Source organism: Camponotus vicinus, unplaced genomic scaffold, assembly GCF_025532165.1.
Source record: "Camponotus vicinus isolate PSW18456_S1 unplaced genomic scaffold, iyCamVici1.0 SCAF_4, whole genome shotgun sequence".
Lineage (NCBI taxonomy): Eukaryota > Metazoa > Arthropoda > Insecta > Hymenoptera > Formicidae > Camponotus > Camponotus vicinus.
The window spans coordinates 6,454,419-6,471,038 of NW_028141976.1; the positions used below are offsets into that span (position 1 = coordinate 6,454,419).

General features: G+C 25.4%; 1 protein-coding gene across 4 annotated transcripts in view; it reads right to left on the minus strand.

Annotated features, from left to right (window-relative positions):
- Positions 1 to 12,092: 12,092 nt before the first annotated feature.
- The window catches only part of LOC145971001 (cytochrome P450 4C1-like), a 59,616-nt gene continuing 55,088 nt past the window's right edge, over positions 12,093 to 16,620 (minus strand). For all 4 annotated transcript variants that reach the window (XM_083098160.1, XM_083098161.1, XM_083098158.1 and 1 more), the window contains 8 exons: positions 15,947 to 16,016; positions 15,468 to 15,594; positions 15,334 to 15,391; positions 14,447 to 14,541; positions 13,293 to 13,361; positions 12,801 to 12,963; positions 12,357 to 12,533; positions 12,093 to 12,291 (listed from right to left, as the gene is read on the minus strand). In XM_083098160.1, coding sequence (XP_082954286.1) covers positions 12,119 to 12,291; positions 12,357 to 12,533; positions 12,801 to 12,963; positions 13,293 to 13,361; positions 14,447 to 14,541; positions 15,334 to 15,391; positions 15,468 to 15,594; positions 15,947 to 16,016 — 932 coding nt within the window. In that variant the 3' untranslated portion in view covers positions 12,093 to 12,118. The remainder of the gene's footprint in view (positions 12,292 to 12,356; positions 12,534 to 12,800; positions 12,964 to 13,292; positions 13,362 to 14,446; positions 14,542 to 15,333; positions 15,392 to 15,467; positions 15,595 to 15,946; positions 16,017 to 16,620) is intronic.

Consider the following 16,620-nt stretch of genomic DNA (forward strand, 5'->3'; position numbering starts at 1 on the left):
TCACTCACTCACTCACTCACTCACTTATTCTTACCTTAATAATGAGATTCTTCATACTGTTGATAAATAGCAGTGCCCAGTGTGTTGCACGATAATAATAGTCGTCGACGAGACGTTGTTTCTTTAACACGCAGTCTGACACATCGTCAAATAAGCGAAGTTTTTTCTTTCATCACTTTCGACACTTTTACAAATTTACTCGCGCACTTAATCACTCACGATTGATAAAAGGAGGAATTTACCAACGGTTACGGTACGAATTTAATAAACGGTTAACGCATTTAATTATTAATTACACACTCGATTAAAGAAACGCGTTAACAGAACGCGATACTCGATGCAAAGCGCGCGACGCGACGACCGACAACAAGCAGGTCAGGTTAGTACTAGCGCGTAATGCTACACGTTTATGTTTGGCAGCGCTAGAGGCGCTAGTACTAATCTGACCTGCTTGTCGTCGGTCGTCGCGTCGCGCGCTTTGCATCAAGTATCGCGTTCTGTTAACGCGTTTCTTTAATCGAGTGTGTAATTAATAATTAAATGCGTTAACCGTTTATTAAATTCGTACCGTAACCGTTGGTAAATTCCTCCTTTTATCAATCGTAAGTGATTAAGTGCGCGAGTAAATTTGTAAAAGTGTCGAAAGTGATGAAAGAAAAAACTTCGCTTATTTGACGATGTGTCAGACTGCGTGTTAAAGAAACAACGTCTCGTCGACGACGATTATTATCGTACAACACACTGGGCACTGCTATTTATCAGCAGTATGAAGAATCTCATTATTAAGGTAAGAATAAGTGAGTGAGTGAGTGAATGAGAGAGTGAGAGAGTGAGAGAGAAAGAGGGAGAGAGAGAGAGAGAAAGAGAGAGAGTACGGTGCATGTGTGGATACGCGTGCATAAATACACCACACACATACACACACACACACTGATTGTTACACTCATCGTGTGCAACAATCAGCTGATCCCGTCGAGCGCCCCACATGATCGCCTGTATCGGACGGTGAGTTGCGCCGTCCCTGTCTACCTCTTGTACTCGTTCCGTAATTCGCAAACTATTTTATTTAATAATTTAAAAACTAAGCCTCGTAGACAATTTTGGTAAAGGGAAAATCGTCTTAGAATAGACTCGACAATTTATTTTTATAAAGACAAACGTTTGTTCTGGATCACCCTGTATATATATATATATATATATATATATATATATATATATATATATGTACATATAATACATAAAAATAATATTAAAAAGCATTGATATTAAAAAACTTTGAAAACAAATTTAATTAATAATAATTTTAAATTTGTCACATTGCAGTCAAAGTAACAAAAGTAAAAATATAAGAATATATTATATGAGAATGCAAGTAATAATTATATTATAAGTATGTTATAAAGGATTTTTTAAAATTATATAATGTTATTATGTAAATTGTAGTTATGGAACTACATAATTTTATTATGTGTAAACTATAGTTATAGGAATAATTTTAAATTTTATGTTACTAAAAATATCTTACCAGGAGCTGTGAGTAATCCTTTGCCTATTATGGGTTCAAAAAGTTTATATATCATACTTTTATCCACACTGTTATGCAAGATTACCTATAAAAGTTGTATTATGTGAAGTACTTTTAAATATTTCAAATGTATATCTGTTTGTGTCATTTAGATATTTAACAATATATTATATTTAGATAAAGTTAACTGTAGAAAATTATTTTGATTAGATCAGTGATGAGTTATTATAAAGATATATAAAAGTATTATTTATTTGAAATAGACAACAGATTCTCTATATATAGATTTAAATAATTCATGAATATACAAACAAATAATAATGAAACATATAAACGCTATCTTTTTACCTGCATTTGATCTGGTTCATATATACCAATTACTAATTTGTTGCCTAGCCAAAACTTGAATGGAGATGAATAATCTTGTGTCAGTTTAATAATAATATCCAAAAATTCTAAAAAATGTTTTATGATTTATCATATAAGATTATTAAGTTATTAAAATTTATTTTATTTATTAATATTAATATTATTTATATTATGAATTTATTAATATCTTTATTATTTTAAATTAATGCAATGTTGGTAATAATTAATTTTTTAAATATCTCTTTATTATTACCTCCATAATTCTGACGAAAGAAATAATAACCACTTCCAATAAATGGAAAACTCTTTGGGCCGTTTAATATATTTATCTTTTTAATTATATGTCGGCGATGATCATTTAAAATATAATAATATATATATATATATATATATAGAGCAGTAAGACCCAATAGTATTAATGAAATAAATATCATTATCATTAAATTGATAATACAAATTTGTATTAATGTATTTCCCAGATTTTTTTTTATTTTATGTCTTCCCCTTCTAAACATATAGATAAATACATAAATACAATTTATGAAATAATGGAAATGCTTCTTTCAGATTAAGAAGTAAATTCATTAATTATTTTCGAAATGTCAAGTATCAAATAACATGGAAGCTATTATTTCGAGAATTTCTATGTTTAAGGAAAAATAAAAATTAAATAAGTTTCGTAGTTATTTAAAATAATCAATGTTTTTATAAAATTTTAAAAGATAATAATTTTATATGTAACAAAAATCTTCAATCTGCTTTATTTAAAAATTTTATTAATCTAAAATACTTAATAAAAAAGAAACTCCGCTAATAAAACAACAATAATTAATATAAAAAACTTTAAGGAACAAATAGAAATACTACTTACTTTATCGAAGAGTATAGGTATTTGCTGCTACACTTGAATTGTCGCGACTCACGGTTATAGAAGTCGGACGCAATATATACGTGCAATATACTGAAATATTCAAAATGTTCATTAAAATGTTCACTAAAACTGGAACTAGACGAGGAAGGAAAATTCTTTTTGATTAGAGGGTAATAGATGATAACTTATTATCAGTGCTACAAATATATTTTCTTGATTTGATATAAGACTCGGATTATTTCTATAACCTCTTCCTTTATTCTTTTAAGTAATAAGTTAAATTAATTAGTGAAATTAATTAGCGACTAGCCCGCACTTACAATTGTTCAATATTTGTTAACGACTGTCCGCTGCGCTCTCGCGATGGGCGGTTTTTAACTCCTCGTTTTTGCTAAAATTTGGGAGGGGATCGCCTAGTGACGTTATCATATAAGATCATGGTGAACTTTTCGTGACGGTCAAATCTTGGTGCAAGCGAAAGCGTTTCAAAATCGAAACCCTTTGCATTTTCGTGTTTCTGGCGAACTCACACGTAGTTCGCTGAGGTGACGATTTTACGCGGTTCGCAAACATTCCATTGCATTTTTTTGTTTAAATAAAATCTATATTAATATTAAACTAGAGTTATAGTCCTTCAGACTATAACAAAGAAAAATACATAAATACAATTTATGAAATAATGGAGATGCTTTTTTCAGATTAGAAAGTAAATAGAGATACACTAAATAGAGATACTACTTATCGAAAAGTATGGGTATTTGTTGTTACCATCACACTTGCTACGACTCGCGATTACAGAAAAGAGAGACACGCAATATATATGTGATACACTTAAATTATTCAAAACGTTTCACAAAAACGAACTAAACGAACAAGTAAAATTCTTTTTGATGACATCAAAGGGTAATAGACGATAATTTATTATTAGTGATACAAATACAAATAGATGCACTTATGCAGCTACAAAGGCGCGACATTAGACTTCCGGGAAAGCCACTTTTGTGACTCTTGAGTTGATAAATTAGTGGTATTTCATAAATATTAAATTAATACCATAGAAGTAAAAAATTAGAAAACCAACGAAAAAGACTCTAAAGTAAAAAAGGAGCTTTCTACATCCACATAATTAGTTCTCGATAATGTTAAAAGAAAGTTCTCTGCATAAGTCTATACGTTTATATTTATTCATGTTATCATTACTGCTCTTAGGCTTGAAATTTCATAAATCTATGTTCAGAATTAGAATCAGCGACATCAAAAACACTATGTATTTTTGAGAAAATAAAAAATTTTTTTATATTTGACCGTCCGTTGTCTGCCAGGAAAGCTACTTTTGCGGCTTTAAACAAATCTCAAAATTCTTCGCAATGCACTGCAAATTTCAATGTGTTAATGTAACTTATTTCATTTGTGTAATTTCCAGAAAACACGTTTATCCATGTTATTTAAATACATATAAATGTGTAATGTATTAATTTTATACGAATCTTACGTGTTATAATGAGAATATGTACTCTCTAAAAGTGAATCAGTGAAAATATCACTAATTTAAACAGTAAAATAAGATTTCACTGAGAATCAGTGAGTATTTTACTGATTTTCAGTGGAAACGCTTATTTTTTTGTTATTTTATCTTATATCTCACTGATTATGGTCAGTTAAAATAAAATTCACTGTAAAACCAGTAAATTTCACTGTAAAACCAGTAATCGCTAGTTCGTTCGTTTACCGCTACGATCGCTATCTCTCTCGTATTTAGTTTTAGTTATAAGAATTATATAAAGTTTGCAAAGAGCGACAGATAAAATTAAAAATATTACTTCGATTTAATTTCAGATGTTAAATCGATTTTATGAGTCGGACAAATAAATGTCTGGCGACTTAATGAAAATTATTCGTTCGTTATCTATTTAAGATAGCAAGTTCAATATGCATATAATATAAATAAAATAAAATTTTTGATATAATAAATATTCAGTAGATATATATAAATAAAATTTTTAATTTTATATGAAATAGATAGAGAGATGAATTGTAGTTTAATATTACTGACAATAACGAAAGAAATATTACTGTTTGAAACAGTCAAAATTATTAACTAATTCTTTCAATAAAATATCACTGATTTACAGTGCTGTACTTATAACTGCTGTAATTAGTGACTATTTACTGTTTTTCAGTGATAATACACTGATTCGCTTTTAGAGAGTATGGAAACGTATAAAAAAATAAAACACTTCTTTATTCAATGTTTGGGACGTGTTATAAAGAGACGTTTGTTCTTGATTTACACGTCTCAGCAGCTTAACACATTTAATGACTTACACAGATATCAAAATTATACAAATTGAAACTACATATATGTAAAATTTTTAATGTATATATTAATATTTCTAATAATATTATTATATAATATTATTATATAAATTTCTAATAATATTAATATTATAAATTATATTGCTTTGATTTTTTAAAGTAATGTTTACTTATAATAAATTTACAAATAATTTATTAAATATTATATTCTTGTCATGTATGATAACAATAAACCCAGGTAGCACACGGTCGTTTTATATACGTTTCTTAAACGTATCCAACATTTTTTAACCGTAAAGCATTAATAAGAAACGTTCCTATAGAAATGCTTTTAAAACCATAGTTAAGGAAATGTATTTTTTACGTTTCTATAGACAAAATAAAAATTAATTTTTATTAATTTCAAATTAATTTAAAACTATATATACATATGTACATACATATACATATACATATACATACATACATACATACATACATACATACATACTTATACATATATATATATATATATATATATATATATATATATATATATAATTATGAAAACTATATTAATTTCTATTTACAAATATATGAATAAGATCACTAAGAATCAGTATTTCATTGAACTCTAATAGAAACGCTTATTTTTTGTTATTTTATCTTATATCTCATTAATTATAGTCAGTGGAAGTAAAATTTCACCGCAAAATCAGTAATCGCTAGTTCGTTTGTTTACCGCTACGGTGCGCTATTTTTCTCGTATTTAAGTTTTAGTCATGAGAATTATATAAAGCTTGCAAAAGACGACAGATAAAATTAAAAATATCACTTCGATTTAATTTCTGATACAGTTTCAATAGAGGAACTTCAGATATTAAATCGATTTTATAAGTCGGACAAGTAAATGTTCGGCCAATAAACGAAAATGATTCGTTCATTATCTATTTAAGATGCATGTTCAATACGCACCTAAATATAAATAAAATTTTTAACTTTATAGTCTTTTATTTAAAAAATTTATCTTATGAACATTTTATTTTTTTTAAATATTTTATTTTATTTTTCCAACTTTAATTTTTCTATTTTTCTCTAATAATAATCATTTAATTTTAATTCCAAAGTTAGATATAAACTGATAAGGTTATTTAGAATAAGAAAAAATATATAATGTGTATTTCTTTGTAAAAAATATAAATATATTTTTATAAATTTCAAACAAGCACTTTATTGTAATGTACCATTAATTTGAAACCTATACATTTTAAATATATTAAATTAATGCATTTAAATATGATTAAGTAACACGTTTTAATGTATTAAATTAAAATATATCAAGTGCATAAGTTATGCAGCAGGAAACGTATAAAAAGGGCTTCAGCTAATTTACACATTTATACGTGTAAATATAACATATTAAGATTTGCAGTGTACTTACCTTATCGAAAAGTATGGGTATTTGTTGTTACACTTGCTACGACTCGCGATTACAGAAGAGAGAAACACGCAATATATATGTGCGATACACTTAAAATATTTAAAACGTTTCATAAAAACTGGAACTAAACGAACAAAAAAAATTGTGTTTATGACATCAAAAAGTAATATATATAATAATTTATTATCAGTGCTACAAAAACAAATGATACTCTTATGCAGCTACAGAGGCATAACATTACACTGCAAATCTTTAATATGTTTTATTTACATATAAAAAGAGCTTCATCTAATTTACACATGTATAAATGTGTAAATTAGATGAAGCTCTTTTCATACGTTTCCTGCTGCATAACTTATATGCACTTGATATATTTTAATTTAATACATTAAAACGTGTTAATTAATCATATTTAAATGCATTAATTTAATATATTCAAAATGCATAGGTTTCAAATTAATGGTACATTACAATTAAGTGTTTGTTTGAAATTTATAAAAATATATTTATATTTTTTACAAAGAAATACACATTATATATTTTTTCTTATTCTAAATAACCTTATCAGTTTATATCTAACTTTGGAATTAAAATTAAATGTTTATTATTAGAGAAAAATAGGAAAATTAAAGTTAGAAAAATAAAATAAAATATTAAAAAAAAATAAAATGTTCATAAGATAAATTTTTTTAATAAAGGACTATATAAAATTAAAAATTTTATGTATATTTACATGCATATTAGAACCAATGATGCCAGAACGTATACGCTGGCAACCGGCAACCGTGAGTGGAGGGAGTAACAGACACGTATGCGTAAGCGTACGTATGAGCTCGGCGCTTCGGCTAGCTTCGGATAGTAGAAAAGGACAGAATACAGTTTTCTGTCTCCTTCCTACTAAGCTGGCAACGGACGGGCGACGCTGCTCGCTTCTCGCTATCTCGATACGTGCGGCAGCGTTAAATGTTTTCCCTTACAGCTTTTTATATCATATATTTTTCATAACTGATAAATATATTATACATTTATCAGTTGTAAGAAAATATCGATATATTTTCTTCATATAAAAAATTAAATCGTATAATTCTTATAAACGAATATTGAATGCGTATACTATATATATATTAATATAAACGAATTGTGAATATATACACACATATATATATATATATATAGATATATATGTTCTATATGTATATATATATATTAATAAAAACGAATGTTACGAACACATGTGTTGAGAACGCTTGTCGAAAATGGTTTTACTTTACCTATTTTTATGAATTAAATTAAATTTCATTATAAAATTTGTATTATATAATAAAATGCAATTTATGATGTTATAATGTTATATGCAAAATGATAAATATTAATTTGTAAATTCATTAATTTTTTAATTCCTCTTTTTCATATACAGGGTGAGCCATTTTAAGTTACCCACCCCAATAACTTTTTTATTTTTGAATGTACAACAAAATGTTTCAAATAAAAGTTGCTTGACTTCGAGGGGGACAGAAGATGGTGGCAAAAATTTGACCTTGGATAGTCATTTGAAGGTCATATAAAGGTCATCTTCAATTTCTTAAATGGAACCTACTATTTTTCATTCTTGTAGCTTATCTCGAGAGCTTTCCAAAACACTATAATTAAGTACCTTTTCGTTAAGTACTTTTTGAGTTATGAGGATTGAAATAATTTCTTAATTTTACATAAACCGTAAAATATCTTGTAAAATATTCATTTTTCGATTATCTTACCTTAATACTTTTACGTACAAAATAATGAGAGGAATCAATTGGTGTAAAGAAAACACATAATTGTTTCGAAAGAAAAAATGTAATTTGCAATTAACAATTACATTTTTTTTTCCAAACAATTATGTGTTTTCTTTACACCAATTGATTCCTCTCATTATTTTGTACATAAAAGTATTAAGGTAAGATAATCGAAAAATGAATATTTTACAAGATATTTCACGGTTTATGTAAAATTAAGAAATTATTTCAAGCCTCATAACTCAAAAAGTACTTAACGAAAAGGTACTTAATTATAGTGTTTGGAAAGCTCTCGAGATAAGCTACAAGAATATGCAATGAAAAATAGTAGGTTCCATTTAAGAAATTGAAGGTGACCTTTATGTGACCTTCAGATGACTATCCAAGGTCAAATTTTTGCCACCATCTTCTGTCCCCCTCGAAGTCAAGCAACTTTTATTTGAAACATTTTGTTGTACATTCAAAAATAAAAAAGTTATTGGGGTGGGTAACTTAAAATGGCTCACCCTGTATATATATATATATATATATATATATATATATATATATATGCAAAATGATAAATATTAATTTGAAAATTTATTAATTTTTTAATTCCTCTTTTTCATATATATATATATATATATATATATATATATATATACACACACACACACACACACACACACACACACACACATTCAATATTCGTTTATAAGAATTGTATGTTTTAATTTTTTATATAAAGAAAATGTGGAGAATATTTTCTTACAACTAGTAAGTATATAGTATATATTTATCAGTTATAAAAAATATCTAATATAAAAAAGTGTAAGAGAAAAATGTTTAATACTGCCACCCATATCGAGATATCGAGAAGCGAGAACCGTCATCCGTCACCGCGACGGGCGACGTGACAGCATTAAATATTTTTTTACAGTCTTTTTATATTAAATATAATGTATAACTATTTATGCATTATATATTTATTTTATATTATATTACAGATAGTAAATATATAATATATAATATTATATTTATATAGTCTGTGTATATAATCGAAATTATTAAAAGATTTTTTGTTTACGTACAAATATATTGATGACTAAAAAGATTATCCGTTTAGAAACAATAAGAGAAAAGTATCGATAAATATATAATAAGCTAATATGATTAGAATTAATCAGTCCTTAATAAGAATATAGAGGAAAAAGGTAACAATTTCATACAAGTATCTTAATATTACAAAGCAATATACTAATGAATGGTGATTTTCCACACCACCCATGAGGTACCACCAATGGTGCGTTAGGTTTTTTAAAGTGGACCTTTGCCTTGAGCCATATTTTACCACTCTTATATTATATATTATTTTATATTTTGTTATATTTTATCAAGAGACACGGTAGTGTCTCGCGCCAAGTTCATGCGAAGCATTAGCGCGGCACTCCGTGTATCTATACGCGAGTCGGACAGTTGAGAGTAACTCAGATTATCGGATTTCAATAACGGCTGAACGGATTGAATTCTTACTTGCCTTAATCGATAGAGCGGGTTTGAATTGTATAAAGAAAGTATCTTTATTTTTGTGCTGCATGATCTATAAACGGAGATATCATGACGCAAAATCGAAATATGAAAATTTTCAATTAAGAAACGTCTTTATCATCATCATGGTCATCAACACAACACATAGAAAGAGAAAACGTACATTTCCTACTCTCGACAGAAGATTGCGCTAATGACGCTTTGCGATATTTGCGATATTAATGACATGTGTTATATGTGTCATTAGTGACATGTATCATTAACCGCATTTTGAGTAGTGATAAATAATAAAGTGCAAGTTAAATAATAAATAATTAATAATTAATTAAAAATTCGCAAGAGCCAGTAAGGTATGATAATTGGAACGCAAGGTAAATAAATATATCTATTTTACAAGCCAAATATAAATATATATAATATAATAATAATAATATATATATATAAAATATATATTATATATACTTATTCTATATATATTTTTATATAATTTGCTTATATATTTAAAAAATATACATATATATATATATATATATATATATATATGTATATATGTATATATGTATATATATATATATTTTTTTAATATAATATCTCTTAGCAAATTAGACTAAAAAAAGAAGTGATATAATCCCCAAAAACTTACCTTTTTAAAAAAAGGTAAAAAAAGGGCGCCAAGTTCATGCACTAATTGTATCCAACTGTCATATTGTCTACAAAAGTAGTGATATAAAAAAATTGCGCCAACTAAGAATAAAAATTTGTACAAGATAAATAGAAGTACAAGGAAGAAAACTTGTACAAGTTAAATAGAAATATTTTAATTGAAAACATTGTTATACAAAATAGTTGTTTTAATTTTCAAAAATAATAATATTAAGAAATTAAAAATTTATTTAAAAATTGAAAACTGAAAATTAATATAAAACAAAAAAGTAAAAAAAATTTTAATTAAAAAAACTTGGCGCTAAGAATGTATTTCTTATGGAACAATTGTGTAATTTTACTTTAAGAAGGAAGAACACTTTTTTGCTGCATACTTTTAACGTATAAATCAATAATAACAATTTATGAATCATAAAAATAAATGCGGATTTTGAAATAAAGTTTTACATAAAAGTGTTAAATTTGAAAACTGAATTTTTAAATATGTATTTCTACTGCTTTAATATATCGAATATGTATACGTAGCTTTAATAATAATAATAAAAAATATATTAATATGTATATATATATATATATATATATATATATATATATATATTTAATAATAATAATAATAATAATAATAATGATAATAATAATAATAATACGTAGCTCTAATAATAATAAATCCATACCACATAATTTGATTCACCTTTTAACTTGTACATATTATATATGGATCGATACGGTCGTTTCAAATAACTGACATCTGTGTACCGATCAATTTATTATAATTTATTATAATTGCAGATGATAATCTCTCGTATGATAAAAAGTTTGACACAGGAAATAAAACTCACTCTGTATATATATATATATATATATATATATATATATATATATATATACAGGGTGTCCTAGACCACCAGTACACACCTTTTCTTTCAAAAACTAAGCATTTTAGAGAAAAACATTTTCGACAAAAATTGTATGATTTTGAGGGGAACACAAGATGGTGTCATTGGTTTGACCTTGGATGGCATCGTTAAGGTGAGGTCAAGGACACCTTTAATTTCTTAAATGGAACCACCTATTTTTTATTGCATATTCTTATAGCTTATGTCGAGAGCTTTCCAAAACACTAAAATAAAGTATTTTTTCATCAAGTACTTTTCGAGTTATAAGGCTTGAAATAATTTCTTAATTTTACATAAACCATAAAATATCTAGTAAAATATTCATTTTTCGATTATCTTACCTTAATACTTTTATGTACAAAATAATGAGAGGAATCAATTGGTGTAAAGAAAACACATAATTGTTTAGAAAAAAAAAATATAATTTGCGATTAACAATTGCATTTTTTCTTATATATATATATATATATATATATATATATAAATATATATATATATATATATATATATATATGTACATCTTTTTTAAATATGACAAAAAAATATTAATTACTAAAATCAAAATTTTAATTATAATCTATTGAATACTATTACAAAACTTTTTATAATGCGCAGAAAATTCAAATACTACAATCTAATATAATGAATATCTTTTTTATTGTATGTACTATATTATAATATATGTGTGTGTGTATGTATGTATACATTAATTAAATGTATACTGTTACATAATATATTTCTTTTTATACTATTTTACTAGTGTGGACCTCGTGTTTTTAATTTAACACTTAAAGGTTTCACGCTAGATAAAGCAATATTCATGTTCAATTTTATTTCATTGATTTTAATATTAGAATCCGCTTCAAATATGAAATTGCGTATTAATGTTGCTAGTAGAATTTTCATCGATAACAAAGCAAATCCTCCACCTGCAAAAACTTGTTAGTTAATTATAAATAAATTTGATCTTAATATCTTGTGATTTATTGCTCACCTATACAATTTCTTACGCCATAACTAAATGGCATGTAATGTTTCTGTGATATTTCTATTTTGTCTGGCAAAAATCTATCTGGATCAAATGTTAGTGCATTTCGCCAGAACTTTTCATTTCGATGGAGAGCTATTATCCCCAATATAACTTCCGTGCCTTTTGGCAAAATAGTGTCTCCTAAAACATATATCTCTTTATATTTAAACGTTAAAAAAAGATATAAAAAATAATATTTATATATGTATGGTATATATAAGGCAACATATAAAAGTAGTTTATATATAAAAACAAAATGAGCACATAATATAATATAATTTTTAAATAATAAAATATATTTGTAATTATTCTTTAAAAATTATGGTTTTTCGTGCTTAAGCTATATAATGATTATATGTATTCTAACACACATATAAAGTAATAGAATTTTAATATTTGAAAAGATACCTATTTTTACGTCCTTAGTTAAAGACCGCCCAATTAATGGAATAGCTGGAAATAGTCTCATTGTTTCTTTTATTACACAATCTAAGTATTCCATGTAATGTGAATCTTCATATTTAACAGGATCAGTTCCACAAATTTCTTTAATTTCTTCATATACTTTATTCTATTATAAAATTAAATAAGATATTTAATTATATAAATATAAACATGTACAATATATAAGAGAGATGTAATCTTATTGATTATATTTACGAATTTTTATCAGTTTGGTATTGAAATGCAGATGAAAAGAGATTCTGAGCGAATTATTATTTGTGTAAATGATAGAATTTATTGAGAAAGAACTTTCTTTGATTATTACTAGAAAAATATTTTTTTATATTCATCATTGAAAATTGTATTATTTGCATTTACTTAGTTTATTATTCCGAATTAATTGTATTAATTGTATAATTAATTGTATTATTTCGAATAAATTTAATAAATACTTACTTGTATATGTGGATGCAAGGCCAGCATAAAGATAGCAAAATCTAATGTTATCGCCGTTGTATCCGATCCCTAATAGATAACAATTTTTTATATGTTGATTAAAATGATTCGTTGATAATAAACAACTAAAAACATATATATTGATATGTGTGTGTGTGTGTGTGTGTGTACCTATATATATTGAATATAAAAAAATCGGAAAGGAGAATAAAACTAATAAGAAGAAAGCGTAGTAAATAAATGCACTTAAATTATGCAAAATTTCACTTTAATAATAATTCAATTCTTCCGATGGGAGAAAAATAAACACATAGGGACACTTAAATTTTCGTTTAATATTATTTTTCCAATAATCCAGCATATATGGTAAAGACATTCGGTATTATATGTCGATTGATTCTATTTTTCTGATGCTTAATAAACAACAGATCTCATAATAATCTTTTACTTAAAATAAATTTTTATATCCAAAAACTATCCTATAATATATAACTATATTTTATATCCTTCAACGTTATCCTATTCAAACTGTAATTAAAAAAAAGAAATAATTCAATGCTCTTTGACTATCACAGAATATTGCAAAGTGTCGTTATTAATATGAATACAATGTTCATAAATGCGTAATTTTAATATTTTATCTATTTATCTGACCAACATATGATGCATCACAATCTTTACATGAAATTTTATATACCATATTTTTATTTGATTTATTTTTTGCTGAGAGAAAGAGTTTTTATGTAGTTTAATGATGGCATGTAACTTGTTCATATCAGTGTAAAATAAAAATATTTTCCAATCACGGACCACGTCTAAATTGTTCCGAAAAAAATGTAACGAAATGGTATGTTAAAAAATGTAAAGTAATCCGTGTTATTAATCGATTTTTATCTCTTTATTATGCTTATTAGATAATATTAGCTACATTGTAGCAGTATATTATTTATTTTTATATGCTGAAGAGAGATACGATACAAAAGCATCGAAACGTTATTATCAAAAAGAATATTTACACAATATAAATGCATTTATTTATTGTGCTTAGCTCTTATTAGACTAATTCTTTTTTAACTTTTTATATATAATATAATAAATATTTGTTTATATACAAACATAATTATGTAAAAATTATATAGAGATATTTTACATACCGCTAGTATTATAGTAATTAAATTCTCCCGTATTACTTCTTGCGGGCATTTCTCGTTATCAAACATATCTATTAATGTATCGAGAAGTGTTTTATCTAAATAAAATGAAAGAAAAAGTATAAAATTTTGTGCATGTGTGTATATATGTTAATTATTTTCTCATAGCATAAGAATATATAATAATAGTATATTATATATATATATATATACACTACAAACAAGCGCTCGAGCGGCTGAGCGCTTCTTTCGTACGTCCGATTTTAATATTTAATATTTCTGTTATTATTGCGAAAATTGTAAAATGGTACAAGACTTTTCTGTTCAATTTACTGGTCTGTACCTCCTCACAAGCGCTTGTATGTAGTGTTCTGGGACGCCATGTATATATAAAAGAAAAATTAGATATTTTGAAAATTAATATTAAAAATAAACGTAGAAAAAGAAAAATATCTTTAGCATTGATTAAAATTAGACATTATAATAGTGTTTTAACAATGAAAGCAAGCACTTTAATAAAGTTTTAAGCTTTTGAAAAATATTATTTTGCTGAAAAAAATCATTTACAATCTTGCATCGTAACAACAATGAAAACATACAAATAAAATATACACAAAACCATAGACGTAGTATACAAGGATTCCGTATATGGCCAAAAAAGTGAAGCCAACATATAGAAAGAAACAGATGATCTAACCTTTCTGTTCAGACATTGTCTCTTTCTGCGCAGACGAATTGCAAAAAAAAAAACAAAAAGAAAGAGAGAGACGAAAAAGCTCTCTATTCTCGCTCTCTTTCTAGATGTTGGCTTCACTCAATTAGATAGACAAAAAAGGGCATGCGGAGTCTATATACTACGTCCATATAGTACGTCCATAGACAAAACTTACGAGTCTTATCATTATTAATGTTGCTATTCTGTGCATTTATTAGGTGCTGTTGTATTAACTGTGAAATAATAAATTATGAGTAAGTATAAAGTATAAGTTAAAACTAATTTGTTATTAATATTCATAACATTTACCTTATCCATAAAAGAGTGTAAAAAGTTTATAATTTCTTTTTGTTTTCGTCCTGCAGCTGTCAGATTAAATATGAAATCAGGATACAAGAACACATTCCGTAATCTTAATGTGAAAATTTTATTCATGCTAAAACATACACATCTTTCTATTAAAATAATATTCTATATTATAAACTATAAAAATATATTTAATTAATTTAATTCCACAAATAGAGCAAAAGAAAAATATTGTTTTCCTGGTTATATATGTTAACAAAATTATTTATAATAAAGATTTAATTTAAAATATAATTTCTATAAACCCTTGTAAAAATTCTTTTGAAAGTGCAATTTTTTAAAGAATTTTATAAATTATTTTCAGATAGACTTATTTTTACGATTTGTGCATATTTTAATATTGTAAGAAGTCAAGTAAAAAAAATTACTTTAAAAAACAATAACATAAAAAAGAGAAACAATAATATAAAATATTATTTTACCTCGCAATTATTTCGTGACATTGATTGATCTGATTTGAGAGGAGTTCTGGTTTGACGTTCGTCATTGTGGCTTTATTATGACACATGAAAAGAAATTCATTACTCAAGATATTAACTATTATAGTAATTGATATTAACTATTATAAATTGATATTAACTATTAATTGGTATTAACTATTATATTATTATTTAGTTAATTGATACTAACTATTATATTATTATTTAGTTAATTGATATTAACTATTATAGTAATTGAGTAATAATTTTGATTTGTGCATTTTATACAATGCATTCCCTAAACAAATATGATATGAAATTATATATATAAAATAAAAAATAAATGTCTTGTTATCCAAATATTTTTGAAAATAATAATCAACTTAGTAAAATTATATGCATTTCATTATTTTTATTGTTTCAATATTCTCGATATTAATTTACTATGTTGAACAATATTTTGCAGCATATTTTACACATACTGTCATTAAAATGTTTTCAAAAGTAACAAACATAAGAACTGAAACACATTAATAAAGTCACTCGCAGCAACTTATATGCGAGTTGCTCATTTAGAAGTATCATCGATTATCATATTTCAATAACTATTGAGTCAATGTTAATAGACTTAATCAATAGCTTTAGTCTCATTAAGAAAAATATCTGTAGTTGTGTTC